Source organism: Falco biarmicus, chromosome 6 (assembly GCF_023638135.1).
Source record: "Falco biarmicus isolate bFalBia1 chromosome 6, bFalBia1.pri, whole genome shotgun sequence".
Taxonomy (NCBI): Eukaryota; Metazoa; Chordata; class Aves; order Falconiformes; family Falconidae; genus Falco; species Falco biarmicus.
Window position 1 is genome coordinate 61,119,320 of NC_079293.1, and position 24,069 is coordinate 61,143,388.

Genomic DNA, 24,069 nt, shown 5'->3' on the forward strand with positions numbered 1-24,069 from the left:
GAAATTACTAAATTGTGTAACTGTTAACAATGTAACAGAATTAGTTAAGAAAAAGAAGTTGCTGATTTCATTAGTCTTTTTTGCGTAATTTAACTGACTGAAGAGTGGTATGATAACTAAAACCTGGTATGCTTTTGTTTCGTGTTCAACAGTGAGTTGAGTCTGAAAAATGAGTAAAACGTAAGAACTCATGTTACAGGAAGTATGTTGAATATCTGCAAATACTTTTAAAATATTTCATTGTAAATATTTGGTTTGGGTGCAGCAATATGACTAGATGCTTTTATTAAACAATGTATTTATCACAATAAATACTGCAGTCTTAAACAGAATTATATATTGTAATATATATGTAGTGCTAAATGTTAGGTGAATAATAAGTATTTAATTCTGAGCATTTTGTGTATATCTTTCTCTGTATATGAACCGTCTACTCCTACATCAACATTCTGCCTCAAGGTGAATCACATCTTTTGTTGGTTGGAGACCCAGGTACGGGGAAATCTCAGTTTCTCAAGTATGCAGTAAAGATTATGCCACGCTCTGTGCTTACTGCAGGAATTGGATCTACAAGTGCAGGTATGTGCTGCTTCAGCTGGAGCACTTTACTTTTTTCATTCAAGTATGTTTATATAGAGGCTGTCTACATTTATGAACATATGTGCTCAGGCTGTATGAGCACAGTGCAAGCAAAGAACTGCTGTGGAGGCCTGTAAGGCCTGACATGATTCTCTGCAGAAGGGCGGTCCTGCCCCTTCTTCTGCATCGGTGGAGCAGTGTGATGAGCTCTTAATAGGGAACCTTACAAGCCTCATCCAGAGGCACTTCTCACTGCTTTGCTAGCAGAGGAAAGTCTGGACTTGTATTTTTAGTGTTCTTCCCAGCTATGACAAATCTGACATCTTTCCAGAGCTCACACTGTGATGGGCTAACATCATTTGGTTTCTTCTGAACAGATACTCTCTTCTGTTCTTTTAGATGTTTTGGCTGGGTGCCAGTTTGATTTCTGCTTACTTTCTGGAAGTTCACCCTTGTGCTGAGGAATTATTTCTGACTCATAAAGATGGTTTCAAGATGGTTTCAGAGAGCAAGCTTTTTCTTTTTTTTTTCTTTTTTTTTTTGTTGTTGTTAAATTTAAGTATGTCCCAGACAGTTCTGAATGCCAGGTATCTTTACAAACTCTTCTGGGGACAATGTGCAGGGTCAGATTACCTCTGCAAATGACTTTATTTGAGCAAGTGACTATATTACTAGTACATTCAAAATCACAAAATAATTAGGGACAAACACCACTGTCTCAGCTAGCTTGAGTAACTTAACGTTTCTCATATAGTGCTGCTTTTCATTTTATGTCTGGGAAACAGCATTATTTATACATGGGAAAATCAGAGAATAAATCCTTCCTAGTTCCATAGCTGTGTGTACATGTGTATACTGGGTCTTCCATAGCTGTGGAAGTGGAATGTGATGTTGAACATATATTTGTGTGCAGGGAGCTTGTTATAAAACACATATGCTTCTCGTTTCCATTCAAACTGTTGACAAATAGGTCTGGAGAGAAGCCAGAGAACATTTTGGCTCAGCACAACCTTTTATCTGCCTTTTGTTCTGTGTTAAGAACTGAGAAGAGGCTGGATAATTTAAGTTTTGCTAGGGGACTGACAGTGACCTGGAGGGAAATTTTGCCATGCATTTCAATGTGACTTCGCCCATTTTTGTCAGTAGTAATCTCCCTGTGTCAGCTGCTCTTAGCTTCTGATGTTGCTCTTGCCTTCTCCACCATGCCTCTGTCCTGTGCTTCATTTTCCATACCAGCTCAGCCATGATAGCTAGGTTCAGAGACATTTCCCTGAAAACCAGTATTACAGTTTACAAGCTTACTGTGGTATGTGCGCCATACAATCAGCTGTAATGATGTGTGGAGGTGGAGTTTCATTTTGTGAAAGGATTGTCTTGGGTCTTTATATCATCTACATTTCACTTAAATATTCCTTATATTTTTAAAAAACCCTCCCTCTCCCAGCACCTGCCTCCCTCCCCAAATCTGACAGCAGGTGCACCAAATTTCCACCTTGAAATTCTTTAGGACCCTTATCACAAGTGAAACTTGAGTTCTTAGCAAGGTATCTTACTACCCCTAGTTTAATCTCAGGGAGCCTTTCCATGGCTACAACTGCTGGGCTAAAGCATTCATTTCTAGCCCAGGGGTCTGGATGTAGGGTTTTTTTTCTTTGCCTTCCCTGTGTAAGGAGTGTCTTATTTACGTTTATGTTTGTAACTGTACCTAACATTGATGTGGTCAACTTGTTCTTTCTGCAGAAGCTCCAGATGATGAGTTTAGAGAACTATTTAATTGTTTTACTTCCCTTGTCATAACTGCACACTTCAAATTACCAGTTTCTGCTTTCTCATTAGAGGAGAGTCCTCATGCACATTTTTCCCTCCAGTGTAGAGCGACTAAATCCATAAGTTCCACTTTCAGCTAGTTCTTTCCTTTATATAAAAATTAGTCTGGATTGCAGTTTAATTGCTGGCTCTGGGATTACAGTCCACACAGGCCAAGAGATGCACCTGAGATTTGGTAAACCCTGGAGAAGTGCTAAAAGCTGACTTACATATGGATTCCTTTTTTAGAGAAAACTGCCGATACATAACCGACCTTTCATAAGATTTTGTGCATTAACTTGTCCTGCACCCTTACCCATCCGGTATTGTTTTAGGACACAAGCTATTTATCAACTGCAGAATTAGAATTCAGCTTCCAAAATTGTCTATCATACCAGTTTTCCCTGGTTTTCTGTACAAGCATTTATTTGTACCAGGACAGCATATTAGATCATTATTTGACTGCTATAGGACTTTCTGATTTGTAAATAAAAGATGGGGAACCATCTGTCCCACTGTCTGGTTCCGTCTACAGTATTTAGGTTTTTTTTAAAGGCCTAGTTCATTCTCCCCAGCTAGCCTCTCATCTGAGAATCACAGGGACTCATTCAGGTACCTTTAGTTTTTAGAAATCGATACATAATTTTCCAGAAAGGTAGGGACTTACTGAGGTTTAAACAAAATCTTTCTGTGGGTTCCCACCTTACTCTGAGTTTAACCAACTGTTTTGCAGTCCCCAGAGCCATAGTGCTGCTTGTGCATATTTGGATGAGATAATCACTAGCAAGAAAATATTTTATTTATCCCTGAAGCTTGAGGTCTGCAGCAATCAATGGAGTGGTATGTTCAACTCCATAGGAACATGCCTGCTGCTGGCAGGTCTGGAGCTCGTGGGCATCTGGGCCACAGTCATTCTGCTGCTTCCTGGTGCATATATGGCTGTTCACATTTCTGCAAAGTTTTGTTTGGTGTTGTGTCCCTCCACAGATGGACTGCTTACAAGAATTCTGTGAACTGTGTTTAGAACAGCTTGTCTAAAAATCTGGGAGACTATCAGCTGTTTCTCCAGCTTTCCAGTTCTGTACAATATGCCTTCCTGAGCTGTATGAAATGCAGCATTCTGGCCTCTCCTCTTACAGCCTTTACAGAGCCTTGAGAGTACTGCCTTTTTGCTGACATTTTGTGATATCTAACATTGTCTGTATCATGCCAACAGCAGTTTGCTACTATATTTTTTTTTCTTTTCATTGAAGGCAAGTAATTCAAGGGGAAACCAGCATTTTTCTTTTTCATAGTAAGCCTTTCCCTGCTAGGCAGGCTTCAGGTGCTAACAGTTGTCCCTCTTCTGATCCATTAGAAACCAATTCAATGTGGCTGACATGAGCCATCCAGCTATGGTTATGAATAGAGTACACGGTTTCAGATGTCAGTATCCTTAGGTATCGAGGACACTGAAGCTAGAGACATTTTTCCCTGTCTGCAGATCCCCAAACTGTCCCTGGGCATTCCCTAGTTGATACAGGCCAAGGCAGTGCCAGGGAATGCTTTTCCACCGTGGATCCGTACCCCAGCCCTGATAGTTATTAATAGAGATGCAGCCTTTAGGCCACTCTTCCTGGATCTTCACTTTTAGCACTGGATTCTTTATTGTTTTCCTGAATGGTCATAATTGTACATGAAGTATTTTCTATCAGCATGTACCTTGAAAATACTTTGCAGAGTATTTCAAGGAACATTGGCTGTTCCTTAAACAGCCAGGCCTCAAGTCTGCTAGACTTCTTGTAGGAATGAATTTTGAAGCTGTCATCAAATGTTGTCAGAGATATGCCACATCTGTAACAATGTCTCCTCTCTTGCAGATCCTTAGATTCCCTGAATTTCCTCTCAATAATGCTGCTCCAAGATGGCATTGTCCTAAGATAGAGCTTACCTTGCCTACTTGCATGCAAAAGACGATGTAGCCAAGTAGATTATCTGTACTCAGAAATTCTGGTCTGTTCGTACATCTGTATCTGAAGACTCGTAGTTAGGATGGGCAGGAAGTACTGCAGGAGCAACATCTTTGTCATGTTGGCTGGAGGTTTCTGGGATAATATATCCAGGCAGGCCTTTGTCATGCTTTTCAACCTGCTGTTGAAATGACAGGCATTTCAAGCAGTTGATTTTTGGACAGATATCATAAGTCTTCAGGATTCCCTTTACCATACCATAAAGCCCCTGCTTCTTCCCAGTTTGTGTCAGTGTCTGCCACACCTTTCTAGTGAGACAGGACAAACTGGCAGACCTCCTTATGTTGAAAAGTAGGCCTCAGGATCTCATGGTCCAGGGGTGTTTTGGAGGGAGACGCAAGAACTCCTTAAAAGTTCCTGACACTTCACCCAGTTCTTAACACTGCTGTTAACATGTAGCTGTTCTCTTACATCTGGTGTAGCCTTTCTGCAGCACACACACCACCTTCCTCCGATTTCCTCTGTCTGCAGGACGGCCAGTCACATCCCTCATGCCATGGACAATGAGTACCCAGCCACGCCTCCAAACCAGCATTACCAAAAGCTGGAGATGTTGAAATGTATCCGCTCTCCATCCTCTCCTGAAAGGGCCTTTGCTTTCCAAGTTCCAGATAGAAACCTGGGGTTTGTCTTTAGCAAAGCCTCCATAGTGACTGCAGCTGGCTCTTCTTCCTTAGACATTCTTCTTTGCCTAGACCAAAAATCAAGCAAAAATCCCTCCACCTCCTTTCTGCGTCCCAGCTTTCATATCACACACTGTAAGACCACCTCTTAAGAAGCAGAACTTCAACTGGAAACATAAACACAAATGGGAAGGCCTAGCATGAATAGTCCCCCACGCACTGTCAGTCCTTACGTCACTTTTTTTGCATCTTCCCTGTTGGTACTGAGCTGGGCTCCAGCTAGCAACAGTAACAACCCCATCATCTCTGGACCAAACTTAGGTGGCTCTGGGGGAAAAAAAAAAAAAAAAAAAGAAAATCTGCAAGATTGCAGACCACTGTGCTATGGTTAAGGGGTAGGGTAGTTAAGCAAGTTTGTGTATGGAGGATCTCCTGCCACATCCCAGGCAGAAGCCACAAGGTTTAGTTAACTTTGCCCATTTTCTGTCTCTGGTAAATGAGGATTTACCAGGAGTGTACGTGCATAAGGTGTTTTGGGGGTTTTTCCCCATTTTTTTCCTTACCACCATTTTCAGATGGCAGTGGACAATATTTGTCCAGCTGCAAGTAGCTAGCCTCTAGTCTGAGCTGACTTCCAGAAAATTAGCAGTTGAAGCACTACAAAGAAAACAACGGACTGTCAGATAATCAGATTTGTTTTTGTGACTTTGTCACTCACATTTTGAGAATACAGATTGTCTGGTGAGCTACAAACCAAGTTACTGTGATTATTGTAGCAGTTTTGAGTTGCTGCCATCCTGAAGATTGGTACTAGGGGTTGGCTTTTTCAATGGAGCTTTGTAGAGCCATTGGAAAGGTTAAATTTCACCAGCTTCTATTATGATGGAGCTAGAGCCTTTTTGCCCCCTTCAAACTTAAAGAGTGTGATAGCAATTCAGACTGAAGGTGATGCATGAATAAATCACAATGACTGTAAGATGACAGGACAAGTTTTTTTCAAGCTGGATATAAAAAAAATCCCACCCCTGTTTTTCATCCATTACCTGCTGTGGTCCATTTACTACTTTGTACATGAATAGCCTCCGATAAGCGTTATGATAATCTTCTAATGGGATTGAGTTGATCTGAGGTAAAAATACGGTGAGATGCATCACCAGTGCTGTCAACAGACTCTGTAGAATTCCCTTGCATCTGGTGGTCTCTGTAAGTGGAGGTTTGTGGGAATGTGAACTCATCTTCAACCTTGAAACTGTAATGCTGTGCTGTCTGCACTAGCTGTCTGTATGTCATGTGTACGGCCCTGCTGTTTCAAAACTTTCAAAGATGAGGGACAGGTCGTTACAGAGATGCCTTACGTGCTCTGTACCTTACAATACCACTAAGTTTGTGCTGTGATGTTGCCTGAATCCTGAAGTCTCTGGAGTACTGGAATTTGATTTCTCAAATTCCGTTTCTCTAGAATGTGTCAGGAAATGGGATATTCAGAAGATAGTGTGTATGGACTGCTAAGATCTGGACAAAGCTGTAGACCTGAGAGGCATCCAGTCTCTCAAAAAGCACAGGAAGACCATTTCTCTTGCAAAGATCATGAGACACTCTCATAAGGTATGGTTGTTCTTCTCCAGTTTTCACCAAGCACAGTAGGGTTATTCTTTTTCCCATCATTGATGGGTCAGCTACATCTAGGATGCGCTGGGTGTATCAGGCAAGGCAGTGCCAAATTCTACTGCAGCATCATGCCATCTGGTCTAGCCTGAAGTTTACTGCACCCGAGTTTACTTCCACAGTTGACTTTTTTCCTCCTAAACAGATCAATAGATCATCACTTTCTGATTTCTCTACATTAATTGGTTTGCTGGGTCATCTGGTTTTGCCAACTGCATTTTGTAGTTAATTCTGCAATAGCAGTAACACAGTTTGCTTCCATCACTGTGGTATATGCTTCTAAGAAGCCTTCATGCTGCTGATGGATGGATTCTGGTTACAGTTTGTACTTGACCACGTTTTCATTTGAATCTTCAAAAGGTGCAAGGCTTTGAAAACATACAATGGTAGCCTTAGCTCAAGACAGACTTCATTAGCCTGCCAATCTTTCAGCAGATGACCAAGTTATTACATGCTTACATTTAAGAGGTATCTTAAATAGATTTATAAATAGAACAATAAAGTGCATGAAAAATCTCAAAATGTCACTTAGACCTTAAAGTTGCAATATAATTGAAAATCAAAAGATCTTTCTTAAGTTCACATAATTTCAGCCCTCAAGTGAAGCTGGTTTGGGGGACCAGCTCTTTGTGTTAAGTCATACTGATATTAGAGTGTTAATATTTTTAAATTGCTAATCATAGTTTTAAACAATTACAGAGCTTTTTAAAAGCACACATTAAAATTAGGGTTCCAAATATTAATGAATTTCATCAATTCATTCAGCTACCATACGTACTGCTGAGTTTCCATACAAGAAAGAGAAGTGCAGATGTACATTCAGATAAAGCCATTCCTTTCCTATTTAAAAAATATACGTTAGAAATGAAGACAATTTTACTAATGATGTGGGAAGACAGAAGTGCTAACTGCCTGGGATATCTTAACCCCTGTTAGGGAAGTCAAAAAAAGAAGAGAAAGCATTCTATTTTTATTCAGAGCTATACTGTCAGTCATGAAATCTACCTTTTTCTAAGGGCCTGGAACCTACAAAGGTTCACAGTTTGGGCAGTTACTAGTAACTAGCGGAACTATATTCCTTAATCTGACATGACAGATTTACACATACAGTCACAGTAAATGTTTAAGGTTAATGAGGACTGCAAGAAATAACTGAACTGTTAGTGTCATAATAATGTCTTAAGTCTTTACAATTTACTACTTAGTTCTTTTTATCTTCAAGGGTGCCCCAGGTAACAAGGATGTCTCAGTGCAAGAGCTTCAGGGCAGGCAGTATATTCTTGAGTATGTCATGCCTGCCACAACAGAGTTTAAATCTTGATTTATACCAATGCATATGATTGCTTTAAAGGGTAGAGAGAAAACAGAAGTTTTACATTCCAGGTGTTTCAAAAATCTGAAAGACAGCATGTAAACTCATTACTAGTTAATAAGACTAGAAGAATAAAGCTGACCTGAAAATAGATGGACCAACCAGCAGTTACATCTAATAAGCTTGCAGAAGAGCATCTTTTTGGGTACTCATGCTATTCCTTTTGATGCTTACACTTTCTAGTAATTACTTGAATCTTTCAAACCAATTGTGTGTGCTGTCAGGGTGGCTGAACAACAGTTCTTTTCTGAGGTACCCGCCCAAATCCACCTGAACCACTGTCCTTAACAAACCACAGTGTGACTAAACAGCAGCAGGAGGTTTAAAAAAAAAAAAAAAAAAAAAAAAAAAAGGCCTAAAATCCAACATAGCAGATGGTAAATCTCAAATTGCATGCTTTAAGTAACAAGTATGTGCCTTGAAAGGAAAAGAAGCTTGCACCTAAAATTATACTGTGCTGTCTGCTTTCACAGCAAGAAGGAATTTTTCAACGTTTTTTTTTTTTTTAGAGATACTTTTTTCTTTGCACTTCATCTAATGACAGTTTTGTTCTTAAGCTGCTATTAAAGGGCACTTTATATTTGGCAATCTGGATATCAAAGATGAAGACATGGCACTATTCCTTCATTTTGCCTGAATGTTTAACTTTCAGTTTTTTAGCTTTTAATAGTGCTTACAAAGTAAAGGGGGAGGGGAGAGAATATGTAACTTTAATCAGGTTTGGTTTAGACCACATAGAATAACACATTAGAGAAAAAAGGCAATTACTTAAAAATAGTTGTATTTATATTCCACAATTTGCTCAAATACTGTTTGTTGTTGGGTTTTTTTGTTTTGTTTTCTTTTTTTATAAACTTTCTACAGGATGTTTTAAAACAAGTTCTTCACATTGCTTGTCAACTATGTACTTATGGAATTTGAGGGAAATAGTTCTGTTTGTTTTTACAGTTTAACACATGTACAGTACCAAAACGATGGTGGTCAGTCACATGCAGTCCATGTGAGATTCTAACATAACATTTAATGAATTTTCTGATGTTGACCACCCCTTCGATGCTGAAGGTAATGCATCTGTAGAAAGCAGTGACTGTAGATTTGGGTTACTGCTCTCTGCATCTTCCAGTTTTTCAGTGTTGTCCTCCCAATTAATGTGGAATCTTGTAACTCTGGGATTAGATGCCAAAATATTCCTTTGAAGCTAGGAGAGAAGAAAATATATGGATCATGTAGTGTGTACATCACAAGCCGGAGTTTGTGTGCATATATTTTTTTTTCCTTTTATTCCCCATAGCCTAGTATGTGTATAACAATTCATTTAGAAAGTAATTCATACAAACATGAATCTATAGGTACTATCTATGAACCAGAAACAAGCTTACAGAAACACACCGTTCATTCATTCACTCTAATATCCTACTCAGCAAAGTAACTGCTTTGAGATATTTTTAACTGTTCTGTGAGTTCAAGGCTGTAAGAGAACTCTGCAAGTAAAGTGCAAGTGATTAATGTTTTAGCCAGCTTTTAGTAAAACAAATGACTAGCCCCACTAAGATCTTGCTAAAAGAAAAAACCACCTTCATTAAATTTTGCATCAACTTTACAATGTTTGCCGTAATTGATACAATTCCATCAACCGTCTGTCCTCATTTAAGAGTACAACCTATCCTTAATTTAAGTTACCATGCTTTAGACTGAGTTTTAATTTGCCTACTAAAGATTTAAAGTAAAAATATTACGTAGAGTCGGAAGATTATTAATATTGTGGCAGCGGACATGCCTAGACATTAGTCATAGATTTTATTCACGTGGCTGGCCTTCATTTTCCATTGAAAACATGTTGTATTTGTTTATGTATGCAGCAAAAAAAGAACATTCTCACTTTATCTTTCACTACTTTCAAGATAATATATTGTTAACTGGAGGATGGTAACATCACCATTGGCCACTCATGAAAGTTAAGACTAATCACAGGAAAAGTTTGCTTTGCTAGTAATGCTGATTTTATTCTCCAAGGAAGTGCACTCTCACCAAGTATTTCCCATACCCTTATGCAAACTAACAAGACCATTTCTTTTTTTGAACATAGTAGGGTCTATTACCTGTCAATTAATCAATTTAATAACCTTCTACTTGTACATCTAAATTCTATCCCAAAGTCACTCAAGGACTTTTTTTACAAGTACATGATAGTTTTTGCTGTTCTTTTTCACAGAAGCAAAGCTAGCTTTTTATATAAGCTGAGAATTAACACAAGTAGTTCTAGGCATTTCTAAATCCAAGTGCTTAAAGGAAGTCAACATTCCGGCATTCACACCCAAAATAACAAATAAGTATATAATTTAAACGAAAGGGGAAAAAGAAACAGATTATAAATTTAAGAATCCTCCAAATTAACCATAATTTTAAATTTTGAGAACATATTGAGCATCTGATCCCTGGAAATAAAGTTACACATAGAAAAACATCAGCAACCTTATAAACACAATTTATATACCAACTCAGTTTAGTTACATTTGAATATCAGTTTCAGGGATTATGGGGATTCTCGCCGTACTAGTCATTACAGTACATGCATTATCTCATTTGTATCTTCATCTATTCAGTCATATAATTCATGCAAACCTGAGAAGTAACAAAACTCTTACCATCACACAACTTAAGAATGTGTGTACACATGTACTTAAGCTTTCATAACGAGAAAAAACAACCCCACAAAATCTTACATGAAAACAAACTTGGATGCTGTATAGAATCTTGTTGGTTTGTAGAGAGTCTGCCTGGTTAAAAGTATTTCACAGGACTTTGACTAGTTTTTGATGTTAAATTGATCCTTCTCCTCAAGGTATTAGGTTTCAAATAATTCTATTTCACATCATCTTTCAATTCTAGTCCTGGGTTATTTTTTTTTACCATGAAGGATTTTTTTTTAAAATATGTATACTTCCTTGGTCAAGTTGTCCATTGATCTGATAATCATCCAACCTGCTTTTACCAAGTTACCCATCTTCTCTCATTTTATATGTAACCTGTTCTTCAGTTTGTTACTGTTTTGCAGAAACAGCAGCTCTAACACTAGAACAGCTGAACAACAACTGTGTTAAATTAATACTTAAAACTTAGTTCCAGGTTGACTGTCCTAGAAAAACCATTCTGTTTTTCTGAAGAACAGAGCCTCTTTATCAACAGTGGTACAAACAGTTTATTTCACACATTGGTGTAAAATAATAATGAAGTCCAGCCAAGGCTTCAAGCTGGTAGAAACTTGTAGGTTTCTCAGTGTTCTCCAGATTTAGAGCAACTACACAGCGCTTGTACTTTGTGTCATGTCATGGTCGCTGCCCCCTCCCGCCCTCCCCCACCAAGTCTTTTCCATTATTTGATACCTCGTTCCATGTATTTTATGGAGTCACTTGGGGTTTGTTTCTTAAAAACCTCTTTCTATAAGCACACCTTTGATATATGGCTAGAACAAAACATGCCTTACCTTAGAAAAATCTGGCTTTACTGGTGGATTCTCTCTCAGTTCTGTTTCAGTATATTCATTGTTTACATAGTAGCCGACTCTAATAAATTCTTGACCTCGATAGGTGCATGTAATTAGCACAACTGTTACACCTACTGCATCTGCATCTGGAATAAGCCCTGGGTTAGGTGCATCAGCCTAAATGTGACAGGGAAAGATGGATTAAAACAAAATTGATACCACATGCCTATCTAGCAGGGGAATCTTAGGTAGCATGTCTTAGCAGCTGCATAATGACTGTATTTAAAATTGTTCAAGTTCACTAGAAAATATACCTGCTTTCACAAAAACATCAACCTTGAATTTAGGGCACTAGTCTTCACAGACAGAATTACTTAAACTATAGTAATATTGTGTACTGACATTTCTCATGGACGATTAGACAGCACTGATCCAAAACTGCTTTTAAATGTATGATCAACTGAACTGTTGTTCAAGCAAGTGTACTAGCATCCCTCCAATTCTCGGTAATTTAGTAGTGTGAGATATTTTTTTTGTACCTCTGAGGCTGAATTGGTCTGTATGTGTGTTTTTAACATGACTAAACCCTTAAAAATACAGACTGCAATTTATACTTCAGCAAGAAGAGCAGGGACAGGCTACAGTAAGGTTTGAGCTGTCCTACAGATTTCTAAGAAAGGAATAAACTACTCTCTCTCTCCTCCTTCCTTCCACACGTCTACATTTGTTAAAAACATATGCAGCTAAATGCATCATCACTTCAAGGCATCTGACATATTTTCAGCCAAGATGAAATCCTAATTAATAGGCAACTGTCACAGTCTTCCTCAGCATCCTTACTTACCATGGCTCTGCAGTTAATAATCAATAAAATCTGCCTCATAAAATATGGCTCACGTCAGTTCCTTAAAATGCTTCCTAACTACACATTTCTTGACCAAATGTGAGGTCTCATTCTGCTGTAGGATTTAAAGTAACAGCAATCTAAGCATAAATGAAACTGCTTCAGTTACAATTTTACATGAAGACTTGAAGCCAGCAATGAACACCTGTGTTACAAGTACAAGTTGGTATTAACAATGTTAGAATGGTTTGGGTATAATGAGTCTTGCCTAAGGACACAGGATGAATGGGATTAATTTCCTGCTGTCCCTCTCAACCCTACTTTTTCTGTAGTATTTATATGCTCCAGCGCTGTGAAATTTGGGAGCTAGTGGTCATGTAGCATTGACTTCTGCTCTTTGCTACTTCAATTCTAAGCCTTCAAACTAGTCTAGCTTTTTATAAGAAGCTGTAGGCACTTTGCAGAAGAATTAGATGAGTCAGACCTCTTAGGAGCAAATAACACCATGGGGAGAAGTAGGAACCAGGGAACTGGATAGAACAACTTCCTCCAGCCTTAAAGGGAACAGAAAATGACCAAATGGTTTTACAACATGCATAGGGAAATGGAAAAGATGGCCAAGGAACAGGACAAGTGTACAAGCCTGAAAAAATTATAAGAACTGCCAATACAGATTAAATCACTACTTTAATTCATTGGAAAAGACCTTTGAGATCATCAAGTCCAACTGTCAAACCAAGACTGCCAAGTCATCACTAAACCATGTCCCTAAGCACCACATCTACACCTCTTTTAAATACCTCCAGGGATGGTGACTTCACCACTTCCCTGGGCAGCCTGTTCCAGTGCTTGACAGCCCTTTTGGTGAAGAATTTTTTTCTAGTATCCAATCTAAACCTCCCCTGGTGCAACCTGAGGCCATCTCCTCCTGTCCTATCACTTGTTACTTGGGAGAAGAGACTGACACCCACCTTGCTACAATCTGCTTTCAGGTAGTTGTAGAGAGCAACAAGGTCTCCCCAGAGTCTCCTCTTCTCCAGTTCCTTATAAACAACCCCAGTTTCTTCAGCCAATCCTCAGAAGACTCGTTCTCCAGACCCTTCATCAACTTAATTGCCCTTCTCTGGACTCACGCCAGCACCTCAATGCCTTTCTTGCAGTGTAAGGACCAAAACCCAACACAGTATTCAAGGTGCAGCCTCACCAGTGCCCAGTACAGGGGGACAATCACTTCCCTAGTCCTGCTGGCCACACCGTTTCAGATACAAACCAGGATACTCTTGACCTTCTTGGCCACCTCAGCACACTGCTGGCTCGCGTTCAGCCAGCGGTTGACCAACAGTCCTTTTCTTCTGGGCAGCTTTCCAGCCACTCTGCCCCAAGCCTGTAGTGTTACATGGGGTTGTTGTGACCCAGGTGCAGGGCCCAGCACTCAGCCCTGTTGAACCTCATACAACTGGCCTTGGCCCATGGGTCCAGCCTGTCCAGATCCCTCTGCAGAGCCTTCCTGCCCTCCAGCAGATAAACAGTGCTGCCCAGCTTGGTGTCATCTGCAAACTTACTGAGGGTGCACCCAATCCCCTCGTCCAGATCATCGATAAAGATAGAACTGGCTCCAATACTGAGCCCTGGGGAACACCACTTGTGACCAGTCATCAGCTGGATGTGACTCCATTTATTACCACTCTTTGGGCTTGGCCATCCAGCCAGATTTTAACCCAGCATAGAGTGCACTGACCCAAGCCATGAGCAGCCAGTTTCTCTGGGAGAATGCTGTGGGAGACTGTGTCAAAGGCTTTTACTATGGTCCGGGTAGACAATATGCACAGACTTTCCCACTTCCACTAGGTGGATCATCTTCTTGTAGAAGATCAGGTTCCCCAAATAGGACCTGCCTTTCATAACCCCATGCTGTCTGGGCCTGATCCCCCAGTTGTCCTGCATGTGCCATGTGACAGCACTCAGGATGACCTGCTCCATTACCTTCTCCAACACCGAGGTCAGGCTGACAGGCCTGTAGTTCCCCAGATCCTCCTTCCTAAACTGTCTTGTTCTAACAGTGACCAGGACCATCTGATTACTTCAAATCCCCCAGTGGACAGTTACAGACCAATATACTGCAAAAGGACACTGTTCCATTTAACCCCCATGAAACTCAGCTTGCACCCTAATGTGGGATTTTAGTTCTTCCATGCTCCCATTGTCATTTTGTGTCCTTTAATATCCTATGATACAGTTATGAATCCAAGGAAATAGTCTTGTTTAATCCTACTTAATTCTCAAGCATTATTTTGCTGAGTGGAAAAGACACTGAACACTGTTTAATTGCCGGGGAAACAAATGATCATACACAAGTGGAAGAAAAAAGAAGAGCTTAGTATGATCGAGTGGTAAGTTAGCAGTTGCAAACAGGTATTTTGGTAGGCAAAAAGAGGCAGTAGATTCACTTTTGCATAAAAATCACTGTCTTAATATGCCATTCTTATGCTAGAATTTACTTAAGAATTTTATGAAATCATTCAATGTGTATGTTGTCTTGAATTATCGAGTTTTTCTACAATACATTTATTCACATAGCTATTACTGCTGAGTACGTAGCTAAGGTCATATCTCCACTTAAAAACAGTACATTATTATGTGCTTATATTCTCAAAAAGAAGTTTCTCTGAATTAATTACAAATTCCCAAGAGCATAGAGAGAAGGAATCAGGTTTCACTACTTATATCTTGGTATTTAGAACCAAACAGGCCAAGCTGTGGGTCTTTAATACTGAAACCTTTCTAAATGTTTAAAAAAAAACAAACCAAAAGGATGGGGACAAAAAAGCTTATTGTGTAAGTCTGAAAAAAGCACAATAGTTTTCCATCTTTCTGTACATAAGGTTGACTTCTCAACCTGATACACAGCTTTTCAAAAGTAGTTTTATCATCCTTGGTATTTCATCTGTGTGGTACTCCATTTTACTTGCTGTTTCAGCCGTTTTCCTAGTCAGAAAAACCTACAGCATATTACTAGCTGAAAATGTTACATCCGCAAAGATCCTTTACTTATGCTGTCCCTAATGATCACAGTCTCTTTTCTTTATATTACATGCCTCTTGCAGTTCTCTACTTTGCGCCATTCTGGCCTTCCCTTGCTAGCTCTTTCCATCTCCAGGATGCTTCAGTCTGGTGAATAAAACAGTCTCAGTCATCAGCAAAGGCTTATTGCAGCACTTTGGGTTTTGGTAGTCTCCTGTGTACACACTAGCCACATTCTACCCTCACCTGAAAACCAATATACTTACACTAAGTCTAATATACTTAGACCAACAGTGCTTTGGCAAGAAATAAAAGGGATACTTTAATATAACACAGGAGTACTGACTCTCTTACAGGATCTATTCCAATCTAAGCAAAATGTCTACATATTTACTCCTAATTTAGCTGTAGTTTCATTTATAATCAGGATAAAATGAGTCTGTCCTACAGAAACTGCAGGACCAATAAATTCAATTTTCAAGGCCTTCCTAACCATGCAACCAAAACAGGCCTTTTTAGGCACCTGCCTCCTGCTCCCTGCCATCAGCATCAACAATTAATCTTCCTAACTTTAGAACAGTGTACCTTTTAAATTAGAAATGTAAATGCCAGCTGACTCTCTGGATATAGTGCTACAAGGTAGCTCCATTGAGGCAACAGAGGACCACCTATTTCTGAGCAATTAATGCTATAAGCTATAACAACTTGATAATGGAAGAACTGTTAATAAATGATGCGTTTGTTTCACACCTATTGTACTTTTAGCGTGGAAAAATTAAGACCAGCTCCAAAACCAAACAAATGTATCAGGACTGATCTGCACGTATATGGTTGATAGATGTAAGCTCCAGCCTAATCCTATTTCTTTAACCTGTGCCATAAGAAAAGTTTCCTGGAACTTACATAATTAATCAAGAAGCCTCACAACACCTAGAACTTACATAATTAATCAAGATGCCTCACAACAATTTTAGAAGAGTTACAGTAATATGAGAAATAAGAAAGCGTATTTATTAGCACTTTTTTTTTTTATGCTCATATTCCAGCATGCATTTGCCATTAAATAGTTAAGTGAATTTATAGTATTTGGGAAAGTAGCACAGTTCTTATACCATACACCATACCCAATTTCAATCTGATATTTCTGCTGATGGATTTTGCTCTCAGTTTACAAGACAAATACTAGTATTTGATAAATAAAGTGAGCTAAATCATAGCTCTAATTTAAAAAAAGCCCAAACCAAATAAACTTCCTTAAGAATGTAGGCAAGTCTGCTTTAGTTGGTTTTTTTTCCCCCTCGTGCTGACTTAAAATGGAAAATGGAATAGGCTAGTAAGTCATCTTGGCACTGCTCTTTCCCAGTTTTCCTTCCCTTCATCATTCCTTCTTAGTAACTTTTGGTTTTAACAGCAGTATTTTATAGGATTGTCGCATGCTGCAGTTTGTTGGATAGTCTTGGTCTACACACTTGTGTCTCAAATGCCTACTATCTACCATTGGAATTATGTCTTACTGCACAAATTGCTATATTTTGTTGTGATTTAGCATGCTTAGCCAAACATCATGGTTGAACATTTATTCTGCCAAATAGAAATGAACTCTTGAATGTTCTGGCTCAGTTTTACAATGAATTTGTTGGCCTCATCTTCTGAAGATGTTGGCTACATTAATCTAGTGCTCCCGGTTGTCTGGAACTGCCACCCACTGCAGCAGAGTTAAACCTGACGATGCTAGTGTAAACCAGGTAACTGGCACTCTTGATTACTAAGTAATCTAAACTATATTTATGAACCTGACTGGTCAAAATTATCAGTAGCTACAGAAACAATGCTTATATTGCTATCTCTAATTGTTGATACCACAAGTGAAAATACTACCATGGAAATATCAGAGGCAGGAAATACCAGCTCAAGAACAGACTTTAAAGGAAGGTGTATCGTACCTGAAGAGCTGACTGAAACGCTTTTCTGTCTTACTATTATTTTTCAAGTGCCTCTTAGTCTGATACAATCATCTTTAAACAAATTAACACAACCCTTTTAAGAACAGTAAAGTCAAACTTACCTGAAATACAAACATGTGTCTGCCCGCAGGAACTGGTCCTACTAAAACAGAGTCTAACACCTGATCATACTCTTCACTTTCAGCTGAACCCACATAAATTATCTTCCATTCCAAATCTACAGTAAAATGAAAATAATAATAATAAAAAAAAGAAAACCAAACATTATTTATCATTATAGTTAAAGGTCTTCCACTCTTGCCTATCTACAGTTTTGCGTTGCCTAAAACTGCTTCTTTGGCAACAGGCCTAAGATATAACAAGGACCTGTCTTCACTGGGGAAAAGCACTCATGCCTGCCCCGGTCCTCATGAACCAGACCATTGCACCATCTCTCTCTAGTCAGTAAGTACCACAGGAATCCCTCTATTTTCACAGTTAGACTAGTTTTCACATTTTATCCAGAGGACAGGGTCCATTTACTTGTTGAGAACTGTGTTCAGCATTTTCTTAAAGCCCATCAGAATGGCTGCAGCACAGGGATGATGCCTGGATACCCATAATGCATGGCATGCTGCGAATACTGACCCATCTCCCAAAAAGAAATCCCCACCTTCTGCATATACATCAAACAGCTTAAATTATGCAGACCATGGAAGGTAGTTAATCAAATAAGAAAACCCATTGTGTAAGCACCAGGCACACTCACTGTATGCCTGCATTCCTTCACATGTAACTTGTGTAACCTGAGAAGTACGTAAAATTGTGAGAGCATGATTAAATCATATTCTCAAAGACACTGGTGCCTGGATTTTATCCACATCCTGAAATGAAACTCAAGGAAAAAAAAATGTAAACAAAGCAAACATTTCTTACAATTCAGTTTTTTCTAACTCACCCTCTCTGTCAGGTGTTCAAAAGTTGAAACTGCAAATTAGCATACACTAGCTCTTCCTGAACCAGCTTTCCCCTCTTTGATTCAAAAACACATGCATAAATCCACACATGGAACTAATCTTAAAAGACCGGTTTTTTTAAACAAGAGATAAAAAAGATCACAGTTGGAAAAAACTATGACTAACATTTTCCTTTTTTTAATGAAACTGTTGCTTCAAAACAGTACCTTAAAAACGTCCATGTATTTCATTTTTTTCCTTATGAACAATGCTCTGATTGTCCATGCAGAAGCACAGACCCGTACCCTATTACATTTACTTTATCACTTATGCTCTGTAGAATCCAAAGGTCTACATTATCATTTCTTAATGCAGAAACAGAACTCAATCATAGAAAAAACTTAGCACTTTTAACAGAACTTGACTGCTTTAGGATTTTAACGCCCCTCCTTCATTAATGAGTGCTTCTTGCTTGTCATGTTTATCATCAGTGCAGGGTTTTTTTCGGGGGGGTGCGGGGTGGTAAGTAACATAGTTAACAAGACTTGGGAAAGAATTTTACTACTCTGTACAGCACAGCACAATTGGCCAGGTACTGTATGAGCAGTTTGATTTACCTTTGAAGCATGTAGTACTAGCTATTGCTAGTACTGCACACTACTCATCCAGGACAATTAAGGACCTCTTTTGTCAGCACCTGAGTGTAAGTTACTACTTACAAAGAGTGAGAACTTTTAGGCTAAACTGCTTAAGATTATCACACCATCCTGTATCATTACCCTAGGAGAACAGTACAAAGTTCATTCTAAACCAGTAGTATTTAGTACTAAAAAACAGACTTCTTAAAAATAATTTTTAAATTACACATTTAATAGGTTGATCCAAATGCTGTTTAGTTATCTGTTGTGGTTTAACCCCAGCCAGCAACTAAATACCATGTAGCTGCTTGCTCGCTCCCCACCGCTCACAGCGGGATGGGGAGGAGAATCAGGAAAAGGTAAAATTTGTGTGTTGAGGTAAAAACAATAATTGAAATTAAATATAATAATAATAATAAAAAATGAGAGAGAGGGAGAGAGGAATAAAATCCAAAAGGAAAAAAAAGCAAGTGATGCACAGTACAATTGCTTACGATCCACTGATGCATACCCAGCCAGCCCCTGAGCCAACACCCCCGGTTTATATACAGAGTATGACATTCTGTGGTATGGAGTATCCCTTTGGCCAGTTTGGGTCAGCTGTCCTGGCTGTGTCCCCTCCCAATTTCTTGTGCCCCTTCAGCCTTCTTGCTGGCAGGGCCTGAGAAACTAAAGAGTCCTTGACTTATTATAAATACTACTTAGCAACAACTAAAAACCATCAGCGTTATCAACATTTTTCTCATACTAAATCCAGAACACAGCATTGTACCAGCTACTGAAAAGAAAATTAACTCTATTGCAACCGAAATCAGGACAGTACCTTGACAGGGAATAACAACTTTTTTTTTTTTTTTTTTTTTTTTTTTAGAAAAAGGGCTGGTATTAATGAATTTAAATTTAAGGTCAGCGGTGCACAGGACTGGCTGAAGGGAAAACAACACAGTAAACGGGCATATCAGCACATGAAAGCTAAGGCAGTGACAACAATTTTTTTGTCAAGCATACAAAGGCTATATTTAATCTTGGTTTTAAATGTGAAAGACAGCAGTGCTCACCCTGACTTTATTTTATCCTATAGTCTAACTTGCATTTAGGTGGGGGAAGGGAACTGAGACTTTTGTATTAGACCATCTATAATTCTTCTCATGCCGACTGTCTGAGATTAACTCTAATGTAAAGCCATAGAGTAAGGAGCACATCATGTGCAGCTGTGCACAACCGGAAGGAAGGGTGTAAGGTCGCGCCGAGCCCCTGTGACGGGCACTGCTGCCTGTGATGGCAGTTGCCATCGAGGGGTCTGATGCTGGATCTCAGATGAGGCCAGGCTGACTGGAGAGACCCAGTCAGCAACCTGGGGATGGGGACCGAGCACACCCTGCTAGTGGCGGCCCCAGCTTACGCGCCGGTCAGTTGCAGAAGGGCAGGAGGCAGTGGCAGAAGGGCAGGGGAACCCTCCCGGCTCGGGCGAGACTTCCTCTCCGTTCCCGCCAGGCGCCCGTCCCTCCCCGGGGCGGCGAGGCAGAGCAAGCCAAGCCCTGCGCCGAGCGCGCTGCCACCAGGCCGCCGCACGCACACGCAAACTGCTACCGAGGCAGGAAGGGTGAGGCAAGTTTAACCGCAACGACCGGCAACTGCCAGGCGTTATCACCCGCCAGCTCCGGTTTTCCTTTTGCCTTCCCTGGCCCCTCGGGCCGCTGGGGCTACCTGGCGAGCAGGCGGCGCCGGCCTCCGCCGGGGCCGGGCTGCTGTCCTCCCGCTCACGGGCAGCCCCCGCCGAGCGGCCTCCTCCTCCTCCCCGCCCTCACTCGCGCCGCCCGCGCAGCCGACGGGCAGGAGCGCCCCGCGTCCTTCCCGGCCCGCCGCCGCCTTCCTCGCCCTGAGCCGCGGCGTTCGAAACTCCCGCCCGAGGGGCGACGCGCAGCCTCTCGGGGCGACTCCCGCGGAGAGCGGCGCGCGGCCTGCCGGCGGGCGGCGCTGCGGAGCGCCACCGAGACGAAGGCGGTTCGCGGCCCGCCCGGCTGAGGGGAAGGCGCGAGCCCGCTGGCGGCGCGGCGCGCCCCTCGGCGGGGAGCATGGCCGGCGCCCCAAACTCAGGAAGGGGGTCCCCGCGGCGCGGCTGCAAGGTGGCGCCGCCGGGGCCACCCCCCCCGCTCTGGCGGCTGCCAGTAACTTTCGAGTGACTTCCAAAAATAGTGGCTGGCGGCCGGCCCCCTCCCCCACCGGCAGGGCTCCCGTAGCCCGTGTACCGAGCCGTGCCGCTGGCCCCGCGCACCCACCGCGCCGCGGCAGCCGACTACCGGCCCCTGGGGGCGAGCCCACCCGGCCCTGCCTCCCACGGCGATTTTTGTAAAAAAAAAAAAAAAAAAAAAAAAAAAAAAAAAAAAATCTTAAGTATTAAAATTGAGCTCGAAGCAAACGAAACGCTCTCTGCGGAGCGTTTTCCGCGCCGCGAGTACCGCCTGGGCGCAGGGACGCCGGCCGCGCAACAGCCCCTCTGGCCGCGGGCGCGGGGATGCGCGGCAGCCGAGCCCGGTTAACCCTCTCCCTCTCGCGCTCCCCCCCACGCACACACAAAGCTGGCAACATGGCTACCACCACTCAAACAAGTTCCTCGCAACTTGAAGCTCGGCTCGCCGATGGCGCGGCGCGGAGAGGCGGCCCCGGCTCGGCGGCCAGGGCAGGCGAACGCCGCCAACTTTCCCCGCCGCGCTCGGCGAGAGCGGCTTTCCGCCGCGGCTCGGGCGCCGGCGAGCACGTCCCTTCGCCTCGGCACGGCGATGCGGTGAAGGAGAAACTGTTAAATTGTAAGAGCAGGCCTGTGCAAAGTTTAAGCCTTAAAACCCCTGAAACTAAGAGCCCGGGGTTACAAAATCCGTATCGGGAAAAATTCTACTCACCTTCAGACAGGTCCTCTATGCACTCAAATGTGATTTCGAATTGGAAAGGATTGTAGAAAGGAGAAGGATTATCCAACACCACTACATTGTTCACCTGAACCTTTGCCATATTTTGAAAAAACCACAAACAATAGGAAGAGCGTGTTAACGCAGCACAATAAAGTCCAGTGTGTTGGTTTTTTGCAAAGCACAAACCCCCGTGCCAGTGTCTGAGCGAGGCTGCAGAGCTGCGACTTGCAGAAACTTTTTTTTTCCCCTTTTATTTACACCAGGAACACTCCACACTGTTTGCAGCTTTCCTATTTCACTAAACTACAGCCCATTCTGCCCTGCTCGCCGTCAGCGCCCGCCCGGATTGGCCGCACGCCGGGTTAGGGCCCTCCTCCCCGAGCGCGGCCGCCGAGCGGCAGCAAGATGGGCTCCGCCGCTCCCGCTCAGCCCGCGCGCCTCGCTGCGGCGCCCCCGCGCGGCGGAAACGGGCACCCAACGGCTGCGCCGAGCTGGGGGGGCGGGGCCGAGCCCCGCGGGCGGAGCCGGGGCGGGCGGGAGCGCAACCGAGGCCGCGGCTCGCCTCAGCCCTCCGAGCCCCTGGGGTTCTGCCATGTGACGTAGGGCTGTGGGTGCTTCGGCTTTTTTTTTTTTAGGCTTTTTCTTTTTTTCACTTTTTTTCTGTGCCCAGAGGTGGCAGGTGCGATGCGTTGCACAGATTTTGCTGGGGCTGGGTGGCGATGGGGTCTTGCTGAAGCCTGGGTCAGGCCTGGGGTGTAGATGGGGGTTTCTGTTTTCTCTTTGCACAGAACAGAAGGGGTTTGGGTCCCTTTAATTTTTTTTTGGAAGCATTTAAAAAAAAGATCTGGGTTTTCAGGGCCACCCCGGCTTGGGGCTGTGGGGCTGCATGGGGGTGTTCAACTCCCAAGAGCGTGACCCCCGAGGGGAGAGCTGCACTGTCGGGTCAGCACTGTGGCACTGGCCTCGTGGCCGAAGGCGGCATGCCAGGAGGCGGTATAAGGGCACTTCGCTGGCTGGGGTGCTCCCGGAATAGCGGGCGGTTTGCTGGGGGGGTGCTGGGCACCCCGGGTGCAGACGGGCTGTCTGCACCGGCCTGAGTTCTGCTATGAATCCGCCTCACTGCCGCGGGGCAGGGCGCTCGCAGGAGGGCTGTGTAGTGAGCGGAGCATGTCCTCCACACAGCCATCCTGTGGAGAAGTGATCCCGTTCCTGTGTTTGTAAAGATGGGCTTAGGTAACAGAATAATAGGTGAAACAGCATGTATCCCTGTGCAGCAGGAAGCACCGTGAGAAGACCATCATGTGCTGGCAACAAGAGGCCCATGGAGGAAGCCATCTTGTGCGGCAGCAGGAGGCCGTAGGGGAGGCCATCTTGTGGCTGCGACATGCAAGGGATAGGGAGGAGTGACATCGCGCTGCAGCACTGTCACATACCTCACGCTTCTGGGGGTTGAAAGGGGGAGATGAGAAAGTGCTCGGGGCTCAGGGAGTGAGAGTTGTGTACCCTCAGCACGAAGGAAGATTCTGTGTGGAAATAAATACATAGCCAGGCTCTAGTACTCTCTGCAGGGAGCCCTTGACTGCAGTGGAGTATGTGCAGCAGGAGGGCGTGTAGGAGCCATCTTTCCACCTGCATGGGAAGGCTGAGCCCTGCTGGCAGGAGCAGAGTGCTGCCAGGTCTGCAGCAAGCCAGAGCACAGCCCTGAGGCACAGAGGCCTCAGCCTTCAGTAAAATTCCAGGGCCATGCAAGATTGGGAAAAATGATGCTTAGTTTGTATTTACAAAGAAGTGTCATCATCTGATACTTGCCTGATCTGTTGCTTTTTTAATAACATTCTCCACATCTGACAGAAGGCTAGAGGTTATTTTGCATTTTTATAATTCTGCGATATGATTGACTGCTCAAGTTGTTCAGTGTGGAGTCCAGGAAACCAAGCAACATTGGACATAGTGGAGGAGGTTCTTCACAACAGGCTAAAGTACACGTTATATTATCAGTAAACATACATTTCTGATAAGTTTATGCTGGCCGTTTGCAAACAAATGGCTGCTGTGGTGAGCTGCACAGCGATGAGAGGGCCTTTGCAGCCTCTCCTCCCTGAACCAAGGGAAGTTAGGCAGGAGGTAGGATTCTTGGGCAGGTTTTGCCATAGCACTCCAGGAGATTTTACACTGGTTGCAGCTTGTCAACCACTAGGATATTTTGAGCTGAACACTGGA

At 42.6% G+C, this 24,069-nt stretch overlaps 2 protein-coding genes across 3 annotated transcripts in view; one reads left to right on the top strand and one right to left on the bottom strand.

The window, feature by feature from the left end:
• MCM9 (minichromosome maintenance 9 homologous recombination repair factor) overlaps positions 1–24,069 on the top strand; it is a 51,255-nt gene that overhangs the window by 12,796 nt on the left and 14,390 nt on the right. For both annotated transcript variants that reach the window (XM_056343651.1, XM_056343650.1), the window contains one exon: positions 460–579. In XM_056343651.1, the coding sequence (XP_056199626.1) occupies positions 460–579 (120 nt within the window). The remainder of the gene's footprint in view (positions 1–459; positions 580–24,069) is intronic.
• On the bottom strand, positions 8,819–22,306 carry ASF1A (anti-silencing function 1A histone chaperone). Its single transcript, XM_056343652.1, has 4 exons — positions 21,841–22,306; positions 17,469–17,584; positions 11,539–11,715; positions 8,819–9,252 (listed from the first exon to the last, which is right to left on the bottom strand). The coding sequence occupies exons 1-4, from the start codon at positions 21,947–21,949 to the stop codon at positions 9,040–9,042; spliced, it is 615 nt and encodes a 204-aa protein (XP_056199627.1). The 5' UTR covers positions 21,950–22,306; the 3' UTR covers positions 8,819–9,039.